At 50.6% G+C, this 18,594-nt stretch overlaps 1 protein-coding gene across 23 annotated transcripts in view; it reads right to left on the bottom strand.

The window, feature by feature from the left end:
• Positions 1 to 18,594, bottom strand: part of MSI2 (musashi RNA binding protein 2) — a 386,429-nt gene that overhangs the window by 44,514 nt on the left and 323,321 nt on the right. For 22 of the 23 annotated variants that reach the window (XR_002811539.2, XR_002811540.2, XM_023652848.2 and 19 more), the window contains exons 9-10: positions 15,107 to 15,221; positions 6,209 to 6,283 (exon numbers count right to left, since the gene is read on the bottom strand). Coding sequence is in view for 21 of the 23 variants with exons in the window: in XM_023652848.2 (XP_023508616.1) it covers positions 6,209 to 6,283; positions 15,107 to 15,221 (190 nt within the window). In the remaining 2 variants the exon portion in view is untranslated. Of the gene's footprint in view, positions 1 to 763; positions 2,197 to 6,208; positions 6,284 to 15,106; positions 15,222 to 18,594 lie in introns of those variants that run through there. The other variant, XM_023652856.2, reaches the window with a different exon arrangement.

The raw sequence follows: 18,594 nt of genomic DNA, 5'->3' as shown, positions 1-18,594 counted from the left end.
AGATCATTCTTTTCACTGATAAGCAGATGCACCAGCAGGCAGCTTCAGTGCGGGTGACAAGGAGGAGAAAACAACTCTGGAGAATGATGTAACAGGAACATCAAATCCCGCTATTTCTACAACTTCCAGTTGTACAGCATTTACCAATTTTCAAGGCACATTCACATGTACACATCATCCTACTTAATCCTAACAACCTAACTGACTAGGCACTACTATTATCCACAGGGCTTAGAGGCCTAAGTCACTTGCTCAAGGTCACATGGCTACTGTGTGGCCAAATGGGAGCTGGAAATGAGGTCTTCTACCTTCACCAAGTCCAGCAACGCAGGCAGCTCCTCCATCCTGCCCTGTTTAGAGGAGTTAGGAAAGCAAGCCACGTCGTGCAAACCACGTGGAGGCTGGTGTGCAGAAGCACGTGCACGGGCTCTCACACACCTGGTGCTCAGATGTGAGGGGTCCAGATGTTCGGTGGCATTTTCACTTGAGGGCAGCAGTGATGGCAGAGGAGGGGCAAGGGCGCGACCGGTGCAGCTGCTGCATGCAGATGCCCTGCCACTCTGCTCAAGGACAGGACCACCTCGAGCAAGTGCAGGGGGCACGATGAAGCAGGGAGGGCTGGGGACAGGCAGCAGCCAGGGGGAGTTCGCATGCTTTCAGAAGCCGCACTAGGCTGTCACTGGTACCAGCTATTTAGAGCATTCACCTCCCCTGGAGCGAGATCAGGACACTGTCAGGCTAAGAGACGGCAGCACACAGCATGTCCGTGGTAAACAATTTATTTTTCTACCTCAGTTGCTTACAGGGGGAAAAAATAAAACGTCATTAGGGAGAAGCACAGATGAACTATTTACAGAGATGAAGAAAATTCACAATGGCTGAAACGTCTGTGAGGCAAGCATACCAGGACAAGTTCACCAAAGCAAAGCAATTCGGAGCAGAACAGAATCAAGGCGGGGGAAAAAAAGCCATACAGATTTAAAAAAATAGCACTCATGAAAAAGCCTGCGGGAAAATAAAAGGAAACTAACCAATTATTACATCAAGCATCTTTAATGAGATGAGCAAAACTGCACAGGCTGGGTCTCAAGGACACTGACAGTCCAATGGATGGACCCGCTCACATCAAAGGCATCCGATGGAGCACGCGGGTCACTTCTCACAAACTAGGAGCGTCAACAAAGCAGACTCCAACTGAGCGGTACTTCAGCAATCCAGGGGAGTGGGGTATCTCAGATGGAGAGTATGGGGGTCAAGATTGCAGGAGAAGAGAGCTCTCAGGGGGTGACCAGAAGGGGTGCCAACCGGAGCAGGATGGACCCTCTGTGTTCCATCCCCTCCTACCCCAGCGGGCCAAGAGCTCCCTGATGCCAGCAGGGAATGCAAGGCCAGCGTGGGCAGGGAGGTGGGGGTGTGGGTGCTGGGGACAGAAGGAGGGGGCAGGGTGTGGATCAGTGTCCACAGTGCCAGAGATGTGGCAGTGCCCGGTGACTCCACTGTCCCTTCTCAAAGACAGCTGTGCTTATTATTTTGGCAACCGCCACTGAGGGACTAGCCCCCGCAAAACAAAGACAACCAGGTAATATTTACATAGTTTTTCTTCCAGATTAAGTTTTTCACGTTAGTATTTATAGCACAGTCTCTGTGTATGCGTTCACTTTTGGTACTGTCCAGAACAGGACAAAGGTGCTCCAAGTCACATATCCCCAACCCCTATGGGCCACCAGAACTTAAAGGCTCACCCCTTGAAATGTCCCAACAACCCCGTCTGGTCATTATTTCAAGTAATTTGACGCTTCTTCCTGGGTTCCCTCGAGGAGGCTCTACAAAGTTTGTGAGAAGTTCCCCTCCGGCCCTGTTACATTCAGGGGGGGTGGCAGGTGGGGTGGGCGGGGGATGTTCACAGGGTGCACACAGAGCAAAATGGGAAGGGACTGGAGAATGACATTAAGAAAAAAAAACAAAAAACTGAGTGAAGCAATGAGGACATGAGTCTTTTCCAAGAATTACAAATGAGAAAAAGAACATTCGTTCAAACAGGCAGCCTAGGACAGTGTCAGTGGGCACTGACAGCAGCTGGGGTGGCCCCGGTCGGGACTGTGTCCTCTCTCTAGTAATGGTAGCAAACCCCAATTTGTTATGCCTCTCTTAAGAGCTAGTTGATAAAAATTATGTCTTGTGAAATCGGCAAATAGTCTGCAAAGTGAAATAAGAACAGAAATTAACACATGAAACTGAAATGAGAGTCCAGAGGGGGAAAAAGAGAGGAAACGGGAGACCACTGATCAGCATGGTAATAAATCGAACCCTAGTGGTCTGGGATGTGGGAAGGAGGAGCCATTTCCACAGTGGTTGGTCCCCACTCAACCTTTCTAGAAAAGAACTACTCCCCACTCTAATAATTATCCAGAGGAGTCCGGCCCCCTTTCTTGGAGCACCTCATTTATTCTATAGAATCCTAACGGTGGGCAGGGGCAGGCATTGCTTAACACCTGTGTGGCCCAGGAACGTCTGTGGCAACCCCAGGTCACACAGGTTAAATGAGGCCCCACTGAGAGGGACCCTGGACACCCAACCCAATGAGATGGGTATTCATAGAAAGGGCCGATTCAGGTGAAAGGAGAACCCTTCGTAAAGGGTCAGGTTGCGCTGTCCTGACAGGCGACCCAGGATGCACGCGTATGTGAGTGACAACACACAGGATGAAGGACCTTAGCAGCTCTCGAGGGCCCAGGTGTCCTTTCATTTCTCTTAGCTGGCTACCTCGTGTTGCCCCAATAGGACGGATTCAGAAAGGGGTGGGGAGGGGTACGGGATCCACACACATCATAAGAGGGACGGGAGGTGGGTGAAGCGGGCACACAGTGAGGACACAGAAAAGAAAGACCACAAAGAAAAAATATTAGGACAGTTTGGTGGTGATGTTGACAGCTGTGCTGATGTCACTGACTCACAGGATGCCTGGGGAGGGGTCAACAGAATCAGGCTGACAGGGATGAGGAGAGGGCAGAGAGTTGGCCTGCTCCTCCTCTGGGTTGCCCCTCTGCACCCCGGCCCCCTCGGCCAGATCCACTAGAAACATCTTTACAGGCAGGAAGCAAGAGATGGATCTCAGAACATTCTAGAGCTTCCCTGACCCAGGGGTCCTGCTCCTGAGGCCCAGGCTCCAGGAGGGGTCAAGTGTGGTTCTTGAGCCACCACTCCATGAGCTCTTGTCTGGAAAACCACAGGGGCGACCCAGGCTTTCTGGTCTAGAACAACTGGGCTGCTCGAGGAGGTGCCTGGACAGCAGACGTGGCTGTCCTCCACAGGAGGCAGCTCCTCCAGGGGCTGGGTCAGCGATGGGCTCTGAAAGTAGCCTGGCTCCTCATCCAGGGGCGGCGGTGGCTAGGTCCAACCATTAGAGCACCCCTTCCCGGCCCAGGGCCACTCTACACCCTGACCCTCCCTGAGAGCAGGCGGCCTTATTCTTGTGGCCACTGATGGCCTCTTTCTGGCCATCAGCGAGGACTAACAGGAGGCTTCCAGGGGTGAGTGGGAAGGATGGGGAAATGGGAGTTTGACGGTTGAGAGAACAGAACAGCTTAGTCCCAAAGGTCAGGGAGCCTCGGTCTGCACATTTTCATGCCTGATTTCTGTCCCATTCCAACCCAGCTGATTGCGCCGAGCTGTGGGAGCTGGTGACAGTGGTAAACAGCTGGGCCCTGGGCACGGTCACTCCAAGCCCCTCCCACGTCCCTTTGCCCCCCTGCTCCATTCCCAAAGGCCTGGCTTATGGTGAAGGGCTGGGTAGCCGAGACCCCATCTCATTCCACCTAGCCTCGCTTGGTCATTCTTGCATCTCTGTCTGCCCAGGGCAGACCCAAGGATGCAGGTCCCTGAGACAGCGTTCTACTAGATGTTTCCCGAGTGAGGTCACGGGGCCCCGAGGACAGGCTCTCAGATGAGACAGGGCATGGAGTCCACTTTGTCACCCCCAAATTATCCCACGTTACGATCCCCCAACCCTCCCCACCTGGGACTAGTGCTGCACTGAGGGGGCAATGGCAACCTGATTATGAAGGGAAGCAGGTTGGCCCAAGCACACAGAGCAGCGCCATGCTCTCAACGAGCTGAGAAGTGTGAGCCTGTGTATCTTCTCTTCCCCTGGGGAGGAAGCCAGGGGAGGGAGGGAGAGGAAAGGCTTCCCCCAAATTGCCACCAGTTTCTGTGCTGAACAGGACAGGCAAGGAACGGGGAACAGGGACAGTGACACACCAGGGCTCCCCAGGAGTGGCAGTGCACGCATGCATGTATGTGTGTGGACCACGCAACCCCCACCGTAACACATCCTTTCCTTTATGTTCCAGAGCAGCGCCATCCAACAGAACTTTCTGTGGTGATGGAAATGTTCTGTGCTCTGCACTGACTGTCGCCACTAACCACACGTAGCTTCTGAGTAACTGCAACCTCAGGCTACTGGGACTGAGGGACTGAATTCTTCATTTTACTTAATTTTAATTAATTTAAATCTAAAGTGCAGTGGCTATACATGGCTAGTGTGATGGTACTGGACAGATGGATGCTAGAGAGATGGTGGAGTGTGGCAATTAAGACCCAGACCACCTGGGTCCAAATCCTGGCCCTGCCCCTTGCTGGTTATGACCCCTCAAACAGGGATTTCTCCCTCTCTGGGCCTCGGGGTCCCCATCAGTAAAGGGAGGGAATATACTGGAGGAGCAGATGGAGTGAACTCTGGACCATGCCTGGCCCAGTGCTGGCTGATCTGGTCCAGGGGCCTGCTGTCCTGCACTGAGAGGTCCATGGCCCCCAAAGCCGCCATCAGCTGTAGAGAAGCGGTGGGGGGGGGGGGCTCCCTTAGGGCAGCCGAGGATGCTTGCTGAGGGCCCCACCCTGAGGGGGAAACTGCCCAGCCCCAGGGGACACATTTGGGGTGGTCCCCACACTCACACTGGTCCATCTGGAAGTTCCGCTACTGTACCTGCCTCCCCCCTCTTCCCTCACCTGTACAATCAGGGAGGTGCACAGACCTCAGGGACCATCTCGCCCAAACCCTTGGTTTATGGGAGACATGGGGTGACCTGCCTGTGGCCACGGGCAAACTGGATAAGAGTCAGGGCTTCTATCGCTGGCCCAGGATCTGTCCCACCCAGGGCATGGCTTGAAGTACCCCAAATGCCTCCTAACCTGCCCCCACACGACTTTCCCCACCCCAAAACTCAGTCTAAGGCAAAGGCCAGCTCGAACCCCACACGCACCCTGACGCTGCCCTCCTCATTGGTTTCAGAACGCCACCCGCCCAGGGCCACATCTTCGCTCCCTCTGCTGCCCAGGCTGCCGGGTCTAGGCAGATAAGCAACCTAGCCAACAGGGAGTGAAACCCCAGCTCCCTACCGAGCCTCCTCCCCCTGTAGGGAATCCAAGAGGACAAAACTCCATTCCTAATGCCTTCTCTAGAAACCCCAGCTGTCCTCTGCACATAGATACCCCCAAGCACCCCAATATATTCTCATCTGTACTCCAGGTCTGGGAAAGGCTGGCTGACTCCTTCAGGGGAAAAGCAAAGCCCCATAATACATTGCTTCCTTCAAGACCATGCCTACCCTTGCTGCCTCCCCCGCAGGTGCGGGTCCCAGGCCTCCGCTACACGGGAGCTGGAGCAGCCATCCCCCAGGGTTCTGCCTCACGTCTCTGACACCCACAGAGGGGAGGGAGAATCTAAACGTCTCACCAGGACAGAGAGCAAACCTAAACCCCAACGGCACACCCAACATACAGCAGAAGGGCGCCGAAGCCAGAGCCGTCAGGCCGAGCCGGAGGAGGGCGCAGGGCAGGAAGGTGGGAGACTGAGACAGCAGGCACTCGGACGGCGGGGAGGCAGAGGGTGGAGGAAAACCCTGGGCTGACAGCTCAGCCCCCGGAGAGAAGGAACCGGTAATGGGCTTCATACGAAGGAGGGTGAGCAGAGGGAGGGCTCCCGCCACAGTTCTTTCTCTTTCCCCCTAAAGGCTGCCGCCCTCAAACACGCGGCACCAGTGATGTACTCCAGTTAATCAGAAACGGAGCTGCATCCTGACCTGGAGTTAGGTGGACTTGAACCATTTCTTGAATGGACGTATGTATGAGCTGTGTTGTCCTTAGGGGTACCCCTGACCCAAATGCAGCCCACCTCCCACGCTTCCAAAGCCCCGGGAGCAAAGACACTCACCTGGGAACTGATAGCCATAGCTAGGAGCAAATCCGGGGTAGCCGCGGCCATAGGTTGCCACAAAGTTGGGGTAGCCTTGAACACAGAGAGAAAGACCACAGTTCTGTTAGTACAGCTGCCTCGGCTCTGGGGTGAAACCTCAGGGAGGGTGGGAACGAAAGAGCCCGGGTCATTTTCCTCCACAGAATGATCTGTCTCCCGGGAGGGTCTCTACCCAGGGCCTAGTCACCTCTCCCCCGTGGCTGGGGGTGCTGCCGTCAGCCTGCTGGTAATTAACTCGTATTTGGGCAGAGAGACCCCCAAACCCAAGCGCTTTCCTGAACCTGCAGAGTAAATGCCACGCATTAGCACCAAACACAGGGCCCGCGCCTGGCTCTGACATTTGGAGAGCTTACCCTGAATGTACTTAGGACCTTAAAGCTATTGACAGGAGGAGATTAAAGTCCTTGTAAGGCCTCCTCCCAAGGCAGCGGACAGCAGCGCCAGCACCAGACTGAGCATGAGGACAAGGGGGTCACGGTTTAGAGTGAAACTCAGGCTGATCCCTGCCTCTGGAGAAATGCTGGGCTTCAAGAGCCTGGCCTTCAAGAATCCCAGGGGAGGCGGGGTCCTGGGGTCCCATGTCCAAGCACAGATACTCCACAGGGTGCCAGTACCTTCCCAAGGCCCTTGGAGAACAGTGGGGGACTGCTATGTCGAAACCTGCACCACGAAGCAAACCCGGAAGACTCACGCCCTGTGTTTATTTATTTTTATTTTTTGGTGAGGAAGATTGGCCCTGAGCCAACATCTATGCCAATTTTCCCTGTTTTTTTTGTGTGTGTATGTAGGATGCTGCCACAGCACGGCTTGATGAGTGGTGTGTAGGTCCATGCCCAGGATCCAAACCCATGAACCCTGGGCTGCCAAAGCAGAGTGTGCAAACTCAACAACTACACCACTGGCCAGCCCCAGCGTGCCCTCTGTTTTGATGGGCATTTCACAGCAAACATGTTTTCCAGACACCGGTCTCAGCAGGGAACCAAGGGGGCAATCAGTTAACTGAGGGGTGTTCGTGGAAACTGCTGCTGGGCTGTGCTTGGGGTGCAGTGGAAACCACTGGCAAGTTCTGGTGCTAGTGGGGCCTTCTCCAATCTGTTACAAAAGCCCCAGTAAAAGTCACTTCTACCCTTCATCATGTCCAGGCAGGCCACTTCACTCTTTGTGTCTGTGCCTCTCGATTCAGGAGACATGGAAGGCTGGTGTAGACGTCTTGACCTGAAATTCCACCGGCCAGAGGGGACCCATGACTACCCCTGGTCCCATCCCGTCAGCCTCACTCTGCCTTGCTCCACTCAGTGTATGGGAATCTCAGTATATTCATGCCCTTAAAATACTCCCTGGCCATGCTGCCACCTACCCTACCACTCCCTCTGCCGTCTGACCACCTCCACCACCGCCTCCACCACCACCTCCACCTCTACCCATACCTTTACCACCAGCCTGCCTTTTGCTTTGACCAGAGGTGGACGTCTGTGGTTGTTTTCCGGCTGCCCAGCACCTGACCCCCTTTTGTGTGTTTGCGTCTTGGAGAGAGGCTGGTCTTCCTGCTGCCTGTTCACAGGGCTTTTGTGCCTCAGAGGTCCAGAGACAGGTCCTACCCTCCCTCACTGGCCTGTGGTGTAGCTTCTGCCTTGACCAGTGGATCTATCATCAGTCCCAGAACAGAAGCTTGCTGGACCGGAGGTCAGGAGACTTGGGTTCCAGACCTGCCTCTGGCCCAGGGCCATGCCCTTGGGGTCTTCCCTTTCCTCTGGGGGCTTGAGTCTTGCGACCCATAGAAAGCCTTGCAGGTTCCTTGCAGCACTGATGTGCCCAAATTCCCAACCGAGCCGTGGCTCCTTTCCCCCGCTTCAACCAGAGCCTTTCTAAATCTGCAGACACAACTCACGGGCCCGTTGAACCATTTCTACCTCAAAAGGATCTGGCCTCCTGCTCCTTCCCTGTGTGAATGTTTCCCAGCACTTGGTGTCTCATTGGTAGACGGCTGCCCAGACAAGACAAGATGACCTGGCAGCTCTGCACTGACTGCTGAGGAGCAGGACCCAAGAGAGACACAGAACACTGGCACCCGAGAGGGAAAGACGGGGAGGAAGAGGGACAGAAACCAAGATTCGGATGACTTAAGAGGACACACACACACACTGGCCCCCTCCTTGCACGGCCGGCCAGCTCAATTCTCCTCCAAATTACTCACCTGCTAGCAAATCAGATCTTTTAGCACTACATTTCTTATACCATTATTTCAACATTGATAAACAGATTATACGCAAATAAGCAAATCACTCCTGCCTAGGGGCTTTCCTGATGAGAAATGACTTCTTTGCTTTTAACTTGAGCGCCGGGGTCTTAAATATTTTAATGTTAACCCGACAGCAGAAGCTTAAGCTCATTCGTTACCTTTAAGACTCAGGGTGGATGACAATGGTGGAAGGCCCAGTCCCTCCCTGACTTGGGGACCACCAGGACCATTTGATTATATCTGCTTTCTTCCTGGCATACTCCAAAGTCTTCAACAAGAACGAGGAAAAGTGTGGTCAAGTTCACCCCAATTTTTGGCCTCACCCCAATCTTCCCGGACATGTCAATATTGTCTCCGGAACATGAAGATGAGAATTTGGCATCTGCCAGAGTGGGGGATCTCATCTCCAACCCCGATCACCGAACATCCTCTGGGTCAGGCAGACGAAATCATAAATTTATAATACAACATTACTTCAATTTTCCTCTTCATTTACTGCTGTGCAGCCCAGCTCTGCTCCAACGCCTCGCAGCCCCAGTCACACAGGGGAAATTGGCTGGCTGCATATCAATAGCACATTACAGCAGACCCGTGCGGACGCTCCATCAAGCCACATTACCGAGAGATGACCCAGCCACCACTTCCATTAGCAGCTGGGCCCCTCCTGCACTGGCCACTGCACAATTTATCTGCTCCAGTACTCTGGACGCCTGATCAATCCCACAGTAATTATCTCTTGTCACTAAAGAAAAAACCAAGCCTTCTGCCTGGATGACCACCTTTTTTACAGATGGGCTTTCCACGGTGGAAAAAAAAAATTCAGAAATCAACAACAGAATTTGAATTTGCCAGTCAGTTAGCTCATTTCAGGGTCTCGTTTTGGGGATGCCGGCAGAGTTCTCAGAACTGTGGTTCTAGATCTTTGCACCAGCCCTGGAAGATGTTGGCATTCAGGATGGGTATATGACTCATCCTCTCCCACGCTCTGTTACTCAGCTACTCAGAGTCACAGAAAACTGCTCCCACCAGGTCCCCTGACTTGAAAGAGACAGAGACGAGGGAACTGCCAGAGTGTGACACATCTGACGCATAGCGTGCAGAGCATTGCCTGGGGCACCACGCTGGCTCCATGAGGTCTGCATACAGATACAACACCAAATGCCATGAGCCCTTCCCAGGCAAGGATGGAAAGGCCAAGGTCTACCAAGATGCTCGGACCCCAGAATCACCCTGCGTCACAGCAGCTCCTCTCGGCCTGTGCTGTCCAATTTAAACTAAATTTAATTTAAATTATAAGGAAAACTCCACTTCCACGTCTTGAGTGCTCAACAGATACACCTAGCTAGTGGCTACCATCTTGGGCAGTGCAGATAAAGGACCCTTCCACCACTACAGAAAGTTCTAGTGGACTGTGCTGCTCTGGAAGGGAAATGAAGAGCTGGAATTTGAGTCTTCTCTGTCTACCAGGAAACAGGCGAACAAATGGAGACCTTACGAATGACCTCAACAGATATTTTTGGGAAAGACAAATCCCAACTGAAATTACAAATGAGTCTAGACACGCGGCTCTAAGTTCCAGCCAATCTCCTCTGATCTGTTGGTGAATGCCCACAGATTACAGCTCCTCATCCCCTCCAGATGATGGGTTTTTTTTTTTCATTTCAGAAGGGCTTAATGTCGGGGATCATCGGGTCAGGATTTCACAGGGGCTTCTCAGTATGAGCGTTGGTAAGAATGTCTCTGGCTTTCTTCAGCTGGCCAACAGCGTCTCTCCATTTCTGGGCTTGCCAGGGTGAACCTTCTCCTTGAGGCCTCAGAAATGAGTGTTTTTCCACCACTGGTATCAAACATGTTAAACAGCGCATGCCCAACGAGGTCAAGAGAGTGAGAGGCAGTAGGATTATGAGGCTGAAGGCAGAGAAGGCCAAGAGGAATCAAATATACCTACAATAATCATGTTTGCTTTTATTAAACCACTTTCATTAATAAAAAGCAAAGAGATTCTCGTGCATTGAGCTGGATAACCGTGGGCACCTCTTGGCTGCTGCAGGCAGTGGGACAAAGTCTCAGGGCTGCAAAAAGGCCCTTCCTAAGGGTCTCAGTTGATTTTGGTTTTGTCTGGCACAAAAACAGGGAGACCTGGCCTAAGGCTGACTCCCCCTCTTCTTTCCTACATTCTTTTTACAGAATTCCCATGGGGCCGATTAGTCTCTGATTCTGTCAAAGGCTATGAAGGGCCAAACCAAACCAGCTGTTCAGTTTCCTCCCAAGGACTTCGCAGCCCTATCAGGAGAGATCAAGAAAGAAGTGTGCTTCTTCATGCTCATCAGCCTCCCTTTGATGAGGCCTGCCGAAGTATGGAGAAAATCTTAAAGGCTATTTAAAAATTAGTTCCACAGTTTCCAGGTCATTTATAGACCAGTGTGTCTGTTGTCTCATTAGAATATCAGCTCCCCGAGATCAGAGACTCCATTCTCTGCGGCATCGGCGGCCATCTAGCACAGCGGCTGGCAGTTAGCAGGTACTCAATAAATACTTGCTGAATGAATGGATTTAAAAGCTTGAATGGGTTTTAGTCTCACTTGTAAAAATCCCTATAAGTGTTATATATTTTTCCGCTCCTTCAACAACAGATTAAATCACTGAAACTTTCTCTTATTATTGAACTTTCAAGAAATGCTTTTCTCTGTGAGTCGAGTTCATCAGCCAGATTGTCGTTTGTGGTGATGGTAGTGATTCCGGGACTGATATGCAGGCCTAGTGCACAGAGGTAGTGCCCTGGGTGACTGACAGGGACACGTCAGGCCGTCTTACCAAAGGATTAGACTCCGCCCAATGTCACCACTTTAGAGGGAAGAAGCAAGAAGAAACGGCTTCAGTCACAGCACAGTAGATGCTACTCTGCTCGCCCAGAGAGTCCAGAGGCCCAGGGCGCCAACTGTGCCAACGGGCAAAACGGAGGGCAGCCTGGGAGTCTATCGGAGAAAGCTTGGCGGAGACTCCGCCTGGCTGGGGAGGCAACAGGCCAGCCAGACTGTGAGACTGCGAGTTTGTTCTCTGGGAGCGGAGTCTGATTCACCTCTTCTGCCTGGACCTCAGGCTGAGCTGGTTCCAGGCTAGAGGCACATTTTGGGACATCCCGGGAGGCAGTGTCTCAGCAGGTGTCTAGATGGCCTCACCATAGTGGCTGGGGAATTCAGGAGGGCCGGGGGCTGATGAGGTCTGGAGTCCAGTACGTGGATCTTTATTGAGAGGGAGAAACTCAAAGATAATCCAACTCCTTGGGCTGGGGGTTGGAACTGAGGAGGCGGCCGCAGGTGCCACGGCACACCTGCAGGTCTAGCTATGTTCTTGGCCACTGGTAGGAAGAGGCCCCGAGGGGAAGGGTGTCGGGCGCCTACTTGGGCGACAGTTTGCCCAAGGCTCCCAGTACCTTGTTAGTAACAGCTCTCAGGTTGAGCACATACTACTGTACTTTGTTGATCGGAAGACACACATTTTTTTTCACATTTTAACATCTCTGAAAGTGGGATCTATCTCACAGTCAATGTGATTAAGAAAACATCAGTGCAGTTTAATTGACGGCATATATTTTCTTCTTTCTGAATGGTACACAAAGGTGCATTTTACCACCCGTGGCAGCTCAGATTTGACGAAATACAAGCACTGGCTGGGCACGATATGGTTTCATTTATCCTCAACAACCCCATGAAGTGAGCGCTCCTATATCCTTACCTATGGATGGGGTAACTGAAGGGGAGAGAGGCTGTCCCTTGCCCCAAGTCACACAGCTGACCAGGCGAGGAGTCCAGATCTCCTGATCCCGATGTCAGCAGCTCTTCCCGCTCGTCCACACAGCCCCCCTGGGTGGAGGCTGGGCCGACACCATCCATTCCATCCCAAGGGCTCTCTGCTTGGTTAGGGGAAGGGGAGAGCCTCTGTGCCCTGACGGGGTTTGGCTGAGGTCTGGGGGTTCTGCCTGGTGACAGCCACAGGCAGAGCTATGCAGGAAAAAGGCAAAAGCCTTAAGCAGCAGGGGTGCGGCGGGTTGGGTGGGCCAGGGGAGGTTAAAACTCAAGAACAAACAGACTCAACCAGGACAAGATTTTCAACTAATCATTACTTCTTTACTGAGGCTCAGGGAAGCCAGAACTTGAGATGCGAGAGGACAGGGAAAAGTCGGGGCAGATGAAGAAGCCCCTGGCATTCATCACACACCCATCCCTCAGCGAGAGGAGCCAATCAGACGGCATCTGGAGAAGCACAGGGACCACGCGGGTTGGCCCACCACCAGCTGCGGTCAAAGCCAATCTCAGGGCCACGTGGCCTGCTGGCCCGCCACTCCTCCTCCTCACACAGGCCCTGCCTGGACGTGCCCCACCCAGCCAGGCAGGGGGGCTCCTGGGGTTCCACACTAGGACCTTTGCATTTTAAGGCTATTCCTCCTGTCTGGATCGCCCTTGGCTTACTCACCCTTCTCACTGCAGCTGAAATGTCACCTCCACAGGGAGGTATTCCCTGATTCCTCAGACTAATTTCTATTCCTCATTATGTGCTCGTAAAGCACCCCAGAACTCTATTATGACTAATTACGTATCTGTGTGCTTAGCTGTTAAGTGTTGTCTCCCTCACTAGACCACAAGCTTCATGAGGGCAGGGACCACGTTTAAGCACTACCTCTCAGTGCTAGCCCAGGGCCTGGCACACAGTAGGTGCTCAAAGGCTAATGGTTATTGAATGCCTCCTGCACTCAACAAGGCCTTCCTGCTTGGGCTCCATTACAAAGCCACAGGGTGCCCTCTGTTCAGGCACCTCATCTTGACTGTCTGTGGAGACATGGGCCCCGAGCCCTCGCCTGGGTCTGGGGTGAACAGAGCTGCCACATCTTTGCTCTTTGGCAACTGTCACAAGTGAGCTGGCTTTGCTCCACACCTCTGCTTCCTTGAAGAAAAACCAGTTCATTCTTCCCAGCATGTAACGGGTACCAAGTTAGACTCAGAAAGGTGGGGGCACTTCCTGAAGATGTGGATCCTAAAAAGTCTCCCATTTTATGCCCTGGGGCCTTTAAACTCATCATTTAAAAGTCAAGACCCCAAAAGCCTGCAGGTGGCAACGGGCTCACCTTTTTTTCTTTAAGGTTTGATTTTTAAAATTTAAAACTATTAATCCAGTCGGAGTTTCTTTTGGGATACAACAAACGTATGTATGTGACAAACAATAATTACACTCTTACATAGAAAAATATTTAGTTTAGGCTATTTGGCTTTTTCTATCAACAGGTGCCTTCTTATATACACCACACTACTTTAATTACTGTAGCTTTGTGCTATGTTCTGACATTTGGTCAAACTAGTTTTTTCTCATTTCAAAACATTTTCTTATTTATTCTCAGGTGTTTCTTCTTCCAGATAAGTTTTAGAATCATTTGGCCAATTTTTAAAGAATTACAATAGGAATGTTCTTTGAAATTCTGTGAAACCTAAAAAATTAACTTGAGAAGAACGAACATCTCGCCATGTTTAGTGTTCTCAAGGCATCTCTTTCCATGTTTTCAGTTCCTCAAAATAACTTTACCTGCCCTGGTTATTTCCTCAGACAAATAGATAGAATTCTTTTTAAGAATTTACAAAACCAAGAAAAGTTTTATCAATTTAAAACTGAGCAGGAATGATTTAAACAGCAGCAAATCTGAAAACACATAAAGAGCTTATCAAACAATATAGAAGAGGGACTCTTAGCCAAACCAAATGAAAACCCATTAAAACTAGACAGATCATGTGCCTGAATGGAATTTTACTATTAACTACCATTTATCCCATTTAATTAGTATTTTCCCGACACACAATAACTTGCAGTAAAATACCGTTCTCTCGCCTTGAAATTTCTAATTATTGTTGCGACCCACACCATTACGCTTCTCCACTGCTTTCTCCATCTTTCATGCCATTTAAGCGGCAAGATTTTCAATTATCTACGCAGGACGGACAGAGATACCTTTAAGGAAGGGGCATAATATGCAACTCAATTTCTCTAAAAGCCAGGAGAGATCATTTTTTGTCAGAACAAACACACTTTGTCTTTCATCATTTTTTTTTTTGCAAATAAAGAGTAAAACAGGCTATTTAAAACATCCATTTAAATGCAAATTTTGATATCCCAAGAGAAAAATGTTAATCATTTAAATAGACAGGATTATCGCCCACCCGCCCCATTTCCCTCTTCTCCCAAGTTTTAGAAAATGTAGCCTTGGCCCACACAAGTTAAGGCAGCCGGGATTACTTAGGTCTTTAAGAACTCCCACCGGGTGGAGAGGGCTGAGGCAGAGGGAGTGACTTCCTTTTTTCAGAGAAGGGAGTGAAAAGGAGAGAAAATAATAATCAAGTACCTCCTAGGAGCCAGGCATGAGATATGATATATCTGTATAAATCTATACATATACCTATTCATTTAATGTTACAACTGTCTTGCAAGGGGGATTATCAACTAATTGACAGACGAGGAAACTGAGGCTCAGACAGCTTAAGCAGTTTGCCCAACTGGTAGGTGGTCCCGTTGGTTGTATAGGCCCCCAGTCCACGGTGACTCTGCTGTGTCCCCTCGGTCCCACCCAGACTCACCCAGCATCCCCATGCCAAGCATGAACGCGTCCATGGTGTAAGGCAGTCCCCGGGCCCGGCCTCTTGTCCCAGGTGGGAACATGACTTCTTTCGGCTGAGCTTTCTTACATTCTACCTGTTAAACAGAAAGGCGAACAGATGAGATGCAAATGAATTCCACGTAAATGTCAAACGCAGAACTGGTCTGGTTACGAGAGCCAAGTTATTTTTAGGCTTGCTCCTTACTCACTGTAAAAATAGCCGTGCCAAGTAAATGGCCTGCAAAACAAATATTGAAGAAAAGGCGCCACTTGTGCAAATCCCACTTGGGAAAAACCTACAAGGAGGCAACTGGGTTTGGAAGGGCGGCGAGGAAGGAAGCTGGGGATATACACGCGTGGGTCGGGAGCTCGGGCTGAAACTTGTGCAGAAGGCATGAGAGGTAAGGAGGCAGATGATAGCTGCTTAATGTGTGTGTGAACAACATTAGCAACAGCAATAGTCCCTCACGGTTGTCTGGCCCTTTACATGTTTAAAACACCTCCCAGGTTCCTTCAGGTCAGTGACTCTGCACACGGGGTCCTCCGATTCTACCTCTTATTAATAGACAAGCCAGTTAGTCTTAGCTCCATTTCACAGATGAGGAAACTGAGCATCGGCAGGCAGGCTGTGTAACGTGGTGAAGGCAGTGTAACGGGGCGTGGCCATATCCCAGTAGGTGCAGGCCCGGAAGCCAGACTTTCAAACTAAATTTCTAGGTCAGCGATGCCACTATCTCCATAAAACCTGGCCCAGCACACTCCTGAGGGAAGTAATAAGATTAACCCCCGATTCTGCTCATCTGGATTATTGGTTTCTCGTTTTGCAGTTACGTCTTCAAGCGTTTCCTAATCTTTCCTTTCTGCTTCCCTTCTGTCTCCAAAACTACTTAATCCTATTCCGCTCACACATCCAGAAGTCACTTCTTTTACTACCTGAACTACATATAACATGGAACCCAGGAAATAAGGAAAATTGCCCTCTTTTCCCAGGGTTCCTTAGGCCCTTGCTCGGCACTTACTCGCAGTTACTTTATATGCACTGGTAGGGGCCAGCCCTGTGGCGCAGCATCAGCTTCTTGGTGGCCCGGGGTCTGCCGGTTCAGATCCCGGGTGCGGACATGGCACAGCTTGGCAAAAGCCATGCTGTGGTACATGTCCCACGTATAAAGTAGAGGAAGATGGGCATGGATCTTAGCTCAGAGCCAGTCTTCCTCAGCAAAAAGAGGAGGATTGGCAGTAGTTAGCTCAGGGCTAATCTTCCTCAAAACAAACAAACAAAAAAACAAGCACTGTTAGCCAGTGATCAGTGCCACTGCTGATGAAGACGGGAGGTTGGAGGGCATGGGAGGGCTGCTCAGAGCAGCGAAAAGTAACAGCAGGACAGGCTGATGGTGATGGGGAAAGACAACAATCAAGTATCTTACTTAGAAAGCAGTCTGGGCCAGATGGTACAGGAGCCCAAACGCCATGTCCATCAGCAGCTGCTGAGGGTCTCAGGGTGACACAGAAAATTACTGTTGTTCACGGCATGTCTGAGATATGGAGAAAAGTTAAATCGCGCGCAGTATACATTGTTTAAAAAGGGATCTCCGGGGGAAAGAAAAAGGACCTATGCAGCCTACTCATTTTGGAGAGACTCTCATCCCAAATCCTTCATTTATAAAATATTTCAGTGCTTAAGCCTAGGGGCAAGCTTTAATGACCCCAAATGTTAATTCCTCTTTCTTCAAAGATACCAGGTAACAGGTATTATTACTCTTGCTCCTTAAAGAATGATAACCACAAATGCTTTTAAAAAATGGACAAAATGGTTCAACATTCCTGACTGACGTACTTTATGCAAAGAGTTTTTATAGATTAAAAGGACAGAGACAAGCATCCCGAAAGAGACGTGGGTAAAGGACACAAACACAAATGGCTAATAAAGAAGCCCACATCCCCGACATGAGACATGGCTGTCGTCTGTCCCACTGGCCATGATGAAAGGATTATCTGATGTCAGAGTTCCTCAGAGGATGGGGGACAGGGGAGAAACTGGCACCTATTTTTCTGGAGGCTAACTTGACAATACATCAAAAGCCATAAATGTACACATCCTTGGACCTAATAATCCCACTTAGAGGAATTTTTCCTGCAAGGACGTGTGGTTGAGGCTATTCACCGCAAGCATTAATTATAATTAGAAAAAAAAAGCGCCTAAATGTCCAAGAATGGGGAGTTGATTGGGCCGAGTTTGGTTTACCCAATCAGATTGAAAAGCTACGGAAACGCGTGATAATAACACGCACTGGTGTTGGGAAAGCCCTCAGTCTCAGGCACACCAGGACGCTGGTCCCCCTTACTGCAGGAGGGGGAAAAGCAAATTACAGCGGTGTTGTGGGAAATAAACAAGTGTATACATCATACAGGAAAGAAATACTAGAAAGACACACTAAAGTTGTCGTAGAGTGACTTTGTTCCTTAATTTCCATTGTGCACTTTTTATTGTCATTTCCCAAGTTTTCTGCTTTGAGTTTGAGTGTTGCAAGAAGTGGGGGGAGGGGGGAAAGGTGATTAAGAAGAAAGAAATACATCAGAATTGGGTCTTTTAGATTTTTCTCCTAAGCCCAGGGGAGGAAATGTGCTCCTGGAGCCCAGACCCCATCCCCCAGACTTGGAGAGCAGCAGACAAGAAACCTCATTTGCAGGAGCCTGCCCGAGCCTGGGAGGAGGGGTGTGCACTGTAGAGGCATACACGTAATTACCTAATGCCAACACCAGGATCCAGAATAATGCCGCTAACCAGCTCACTTCCTAATAGCCCTATCAGTGACAATCTATTGCATTGTCTTATGAAAACCTGCTGCCTGTTCCTAGGCAACCTGATCAACGAAAATTTCAGGTTTATACAATTTTCATTTAGGGAACATAAAGGTTAACTGACTGTAATGGGAGTATTTTAAACAAACCCACCTACTCTTGCTCTCACTGAACAGGGCTGGCAGCTCTGTTTAATTCTGCTCTGTCTTTGCTGGTGCTGTTCTGGACAACGCCGACTTCGTGGGTTCTGTCAACCACCGGCTGTGTCAACCGTGCGTGCTCCCTGAGGCCAGAGGCCACGGCATATGTGCTCTCTGGGGGACCCTGGTACGTCCTGGGCACTTGAGTGACAGGGAAAGGCAGCAGTCACACTAGGGAGCCTGGCCCAGCCTGACCTGCAGGCAAGGCTTCTCACAAGATTTCTCAGGACTAGGAGGCCTGCTCACTCTGTCCCCAGCTCCTTTGATGATCTTGTCCGAAGAAAACATACAAAAGGAGAGGGAGGCATAGCTATTCCCTGCCTGTATCCTGAGTCTCTGCAGTGGGTCAGGGGCTTGAGAGGATGAAAACCACAGCCTTCCCCGATCAGACTGGCAGGAGCCTCGTCTCCCTCATTAGACTGCAGCTCTCAGTGCAGGGATCAGGGTCTGCCCCTACTTCCGTGGTTCC

The sequence above is a fragment of the Equus caballus genome, chromosome 11, assembly GCF_041296265.1.
Source record: "Equus caballus isolate H_3958 breed thoroughbred chromosome 11, TB-T2T, whole genome shotgun sequence".
NCBI classification, from domain to species: domain Eukaryota; kingdom Metazoa; phylum Chordata; class Mammalia; order Perissodactyla; family Equidae; genus Equus; species Equus caballus.
Note: the sequence above shows the minus strand (reverse complement) of the source record. Positions and strands in the feature narration are given on the sequence as shown.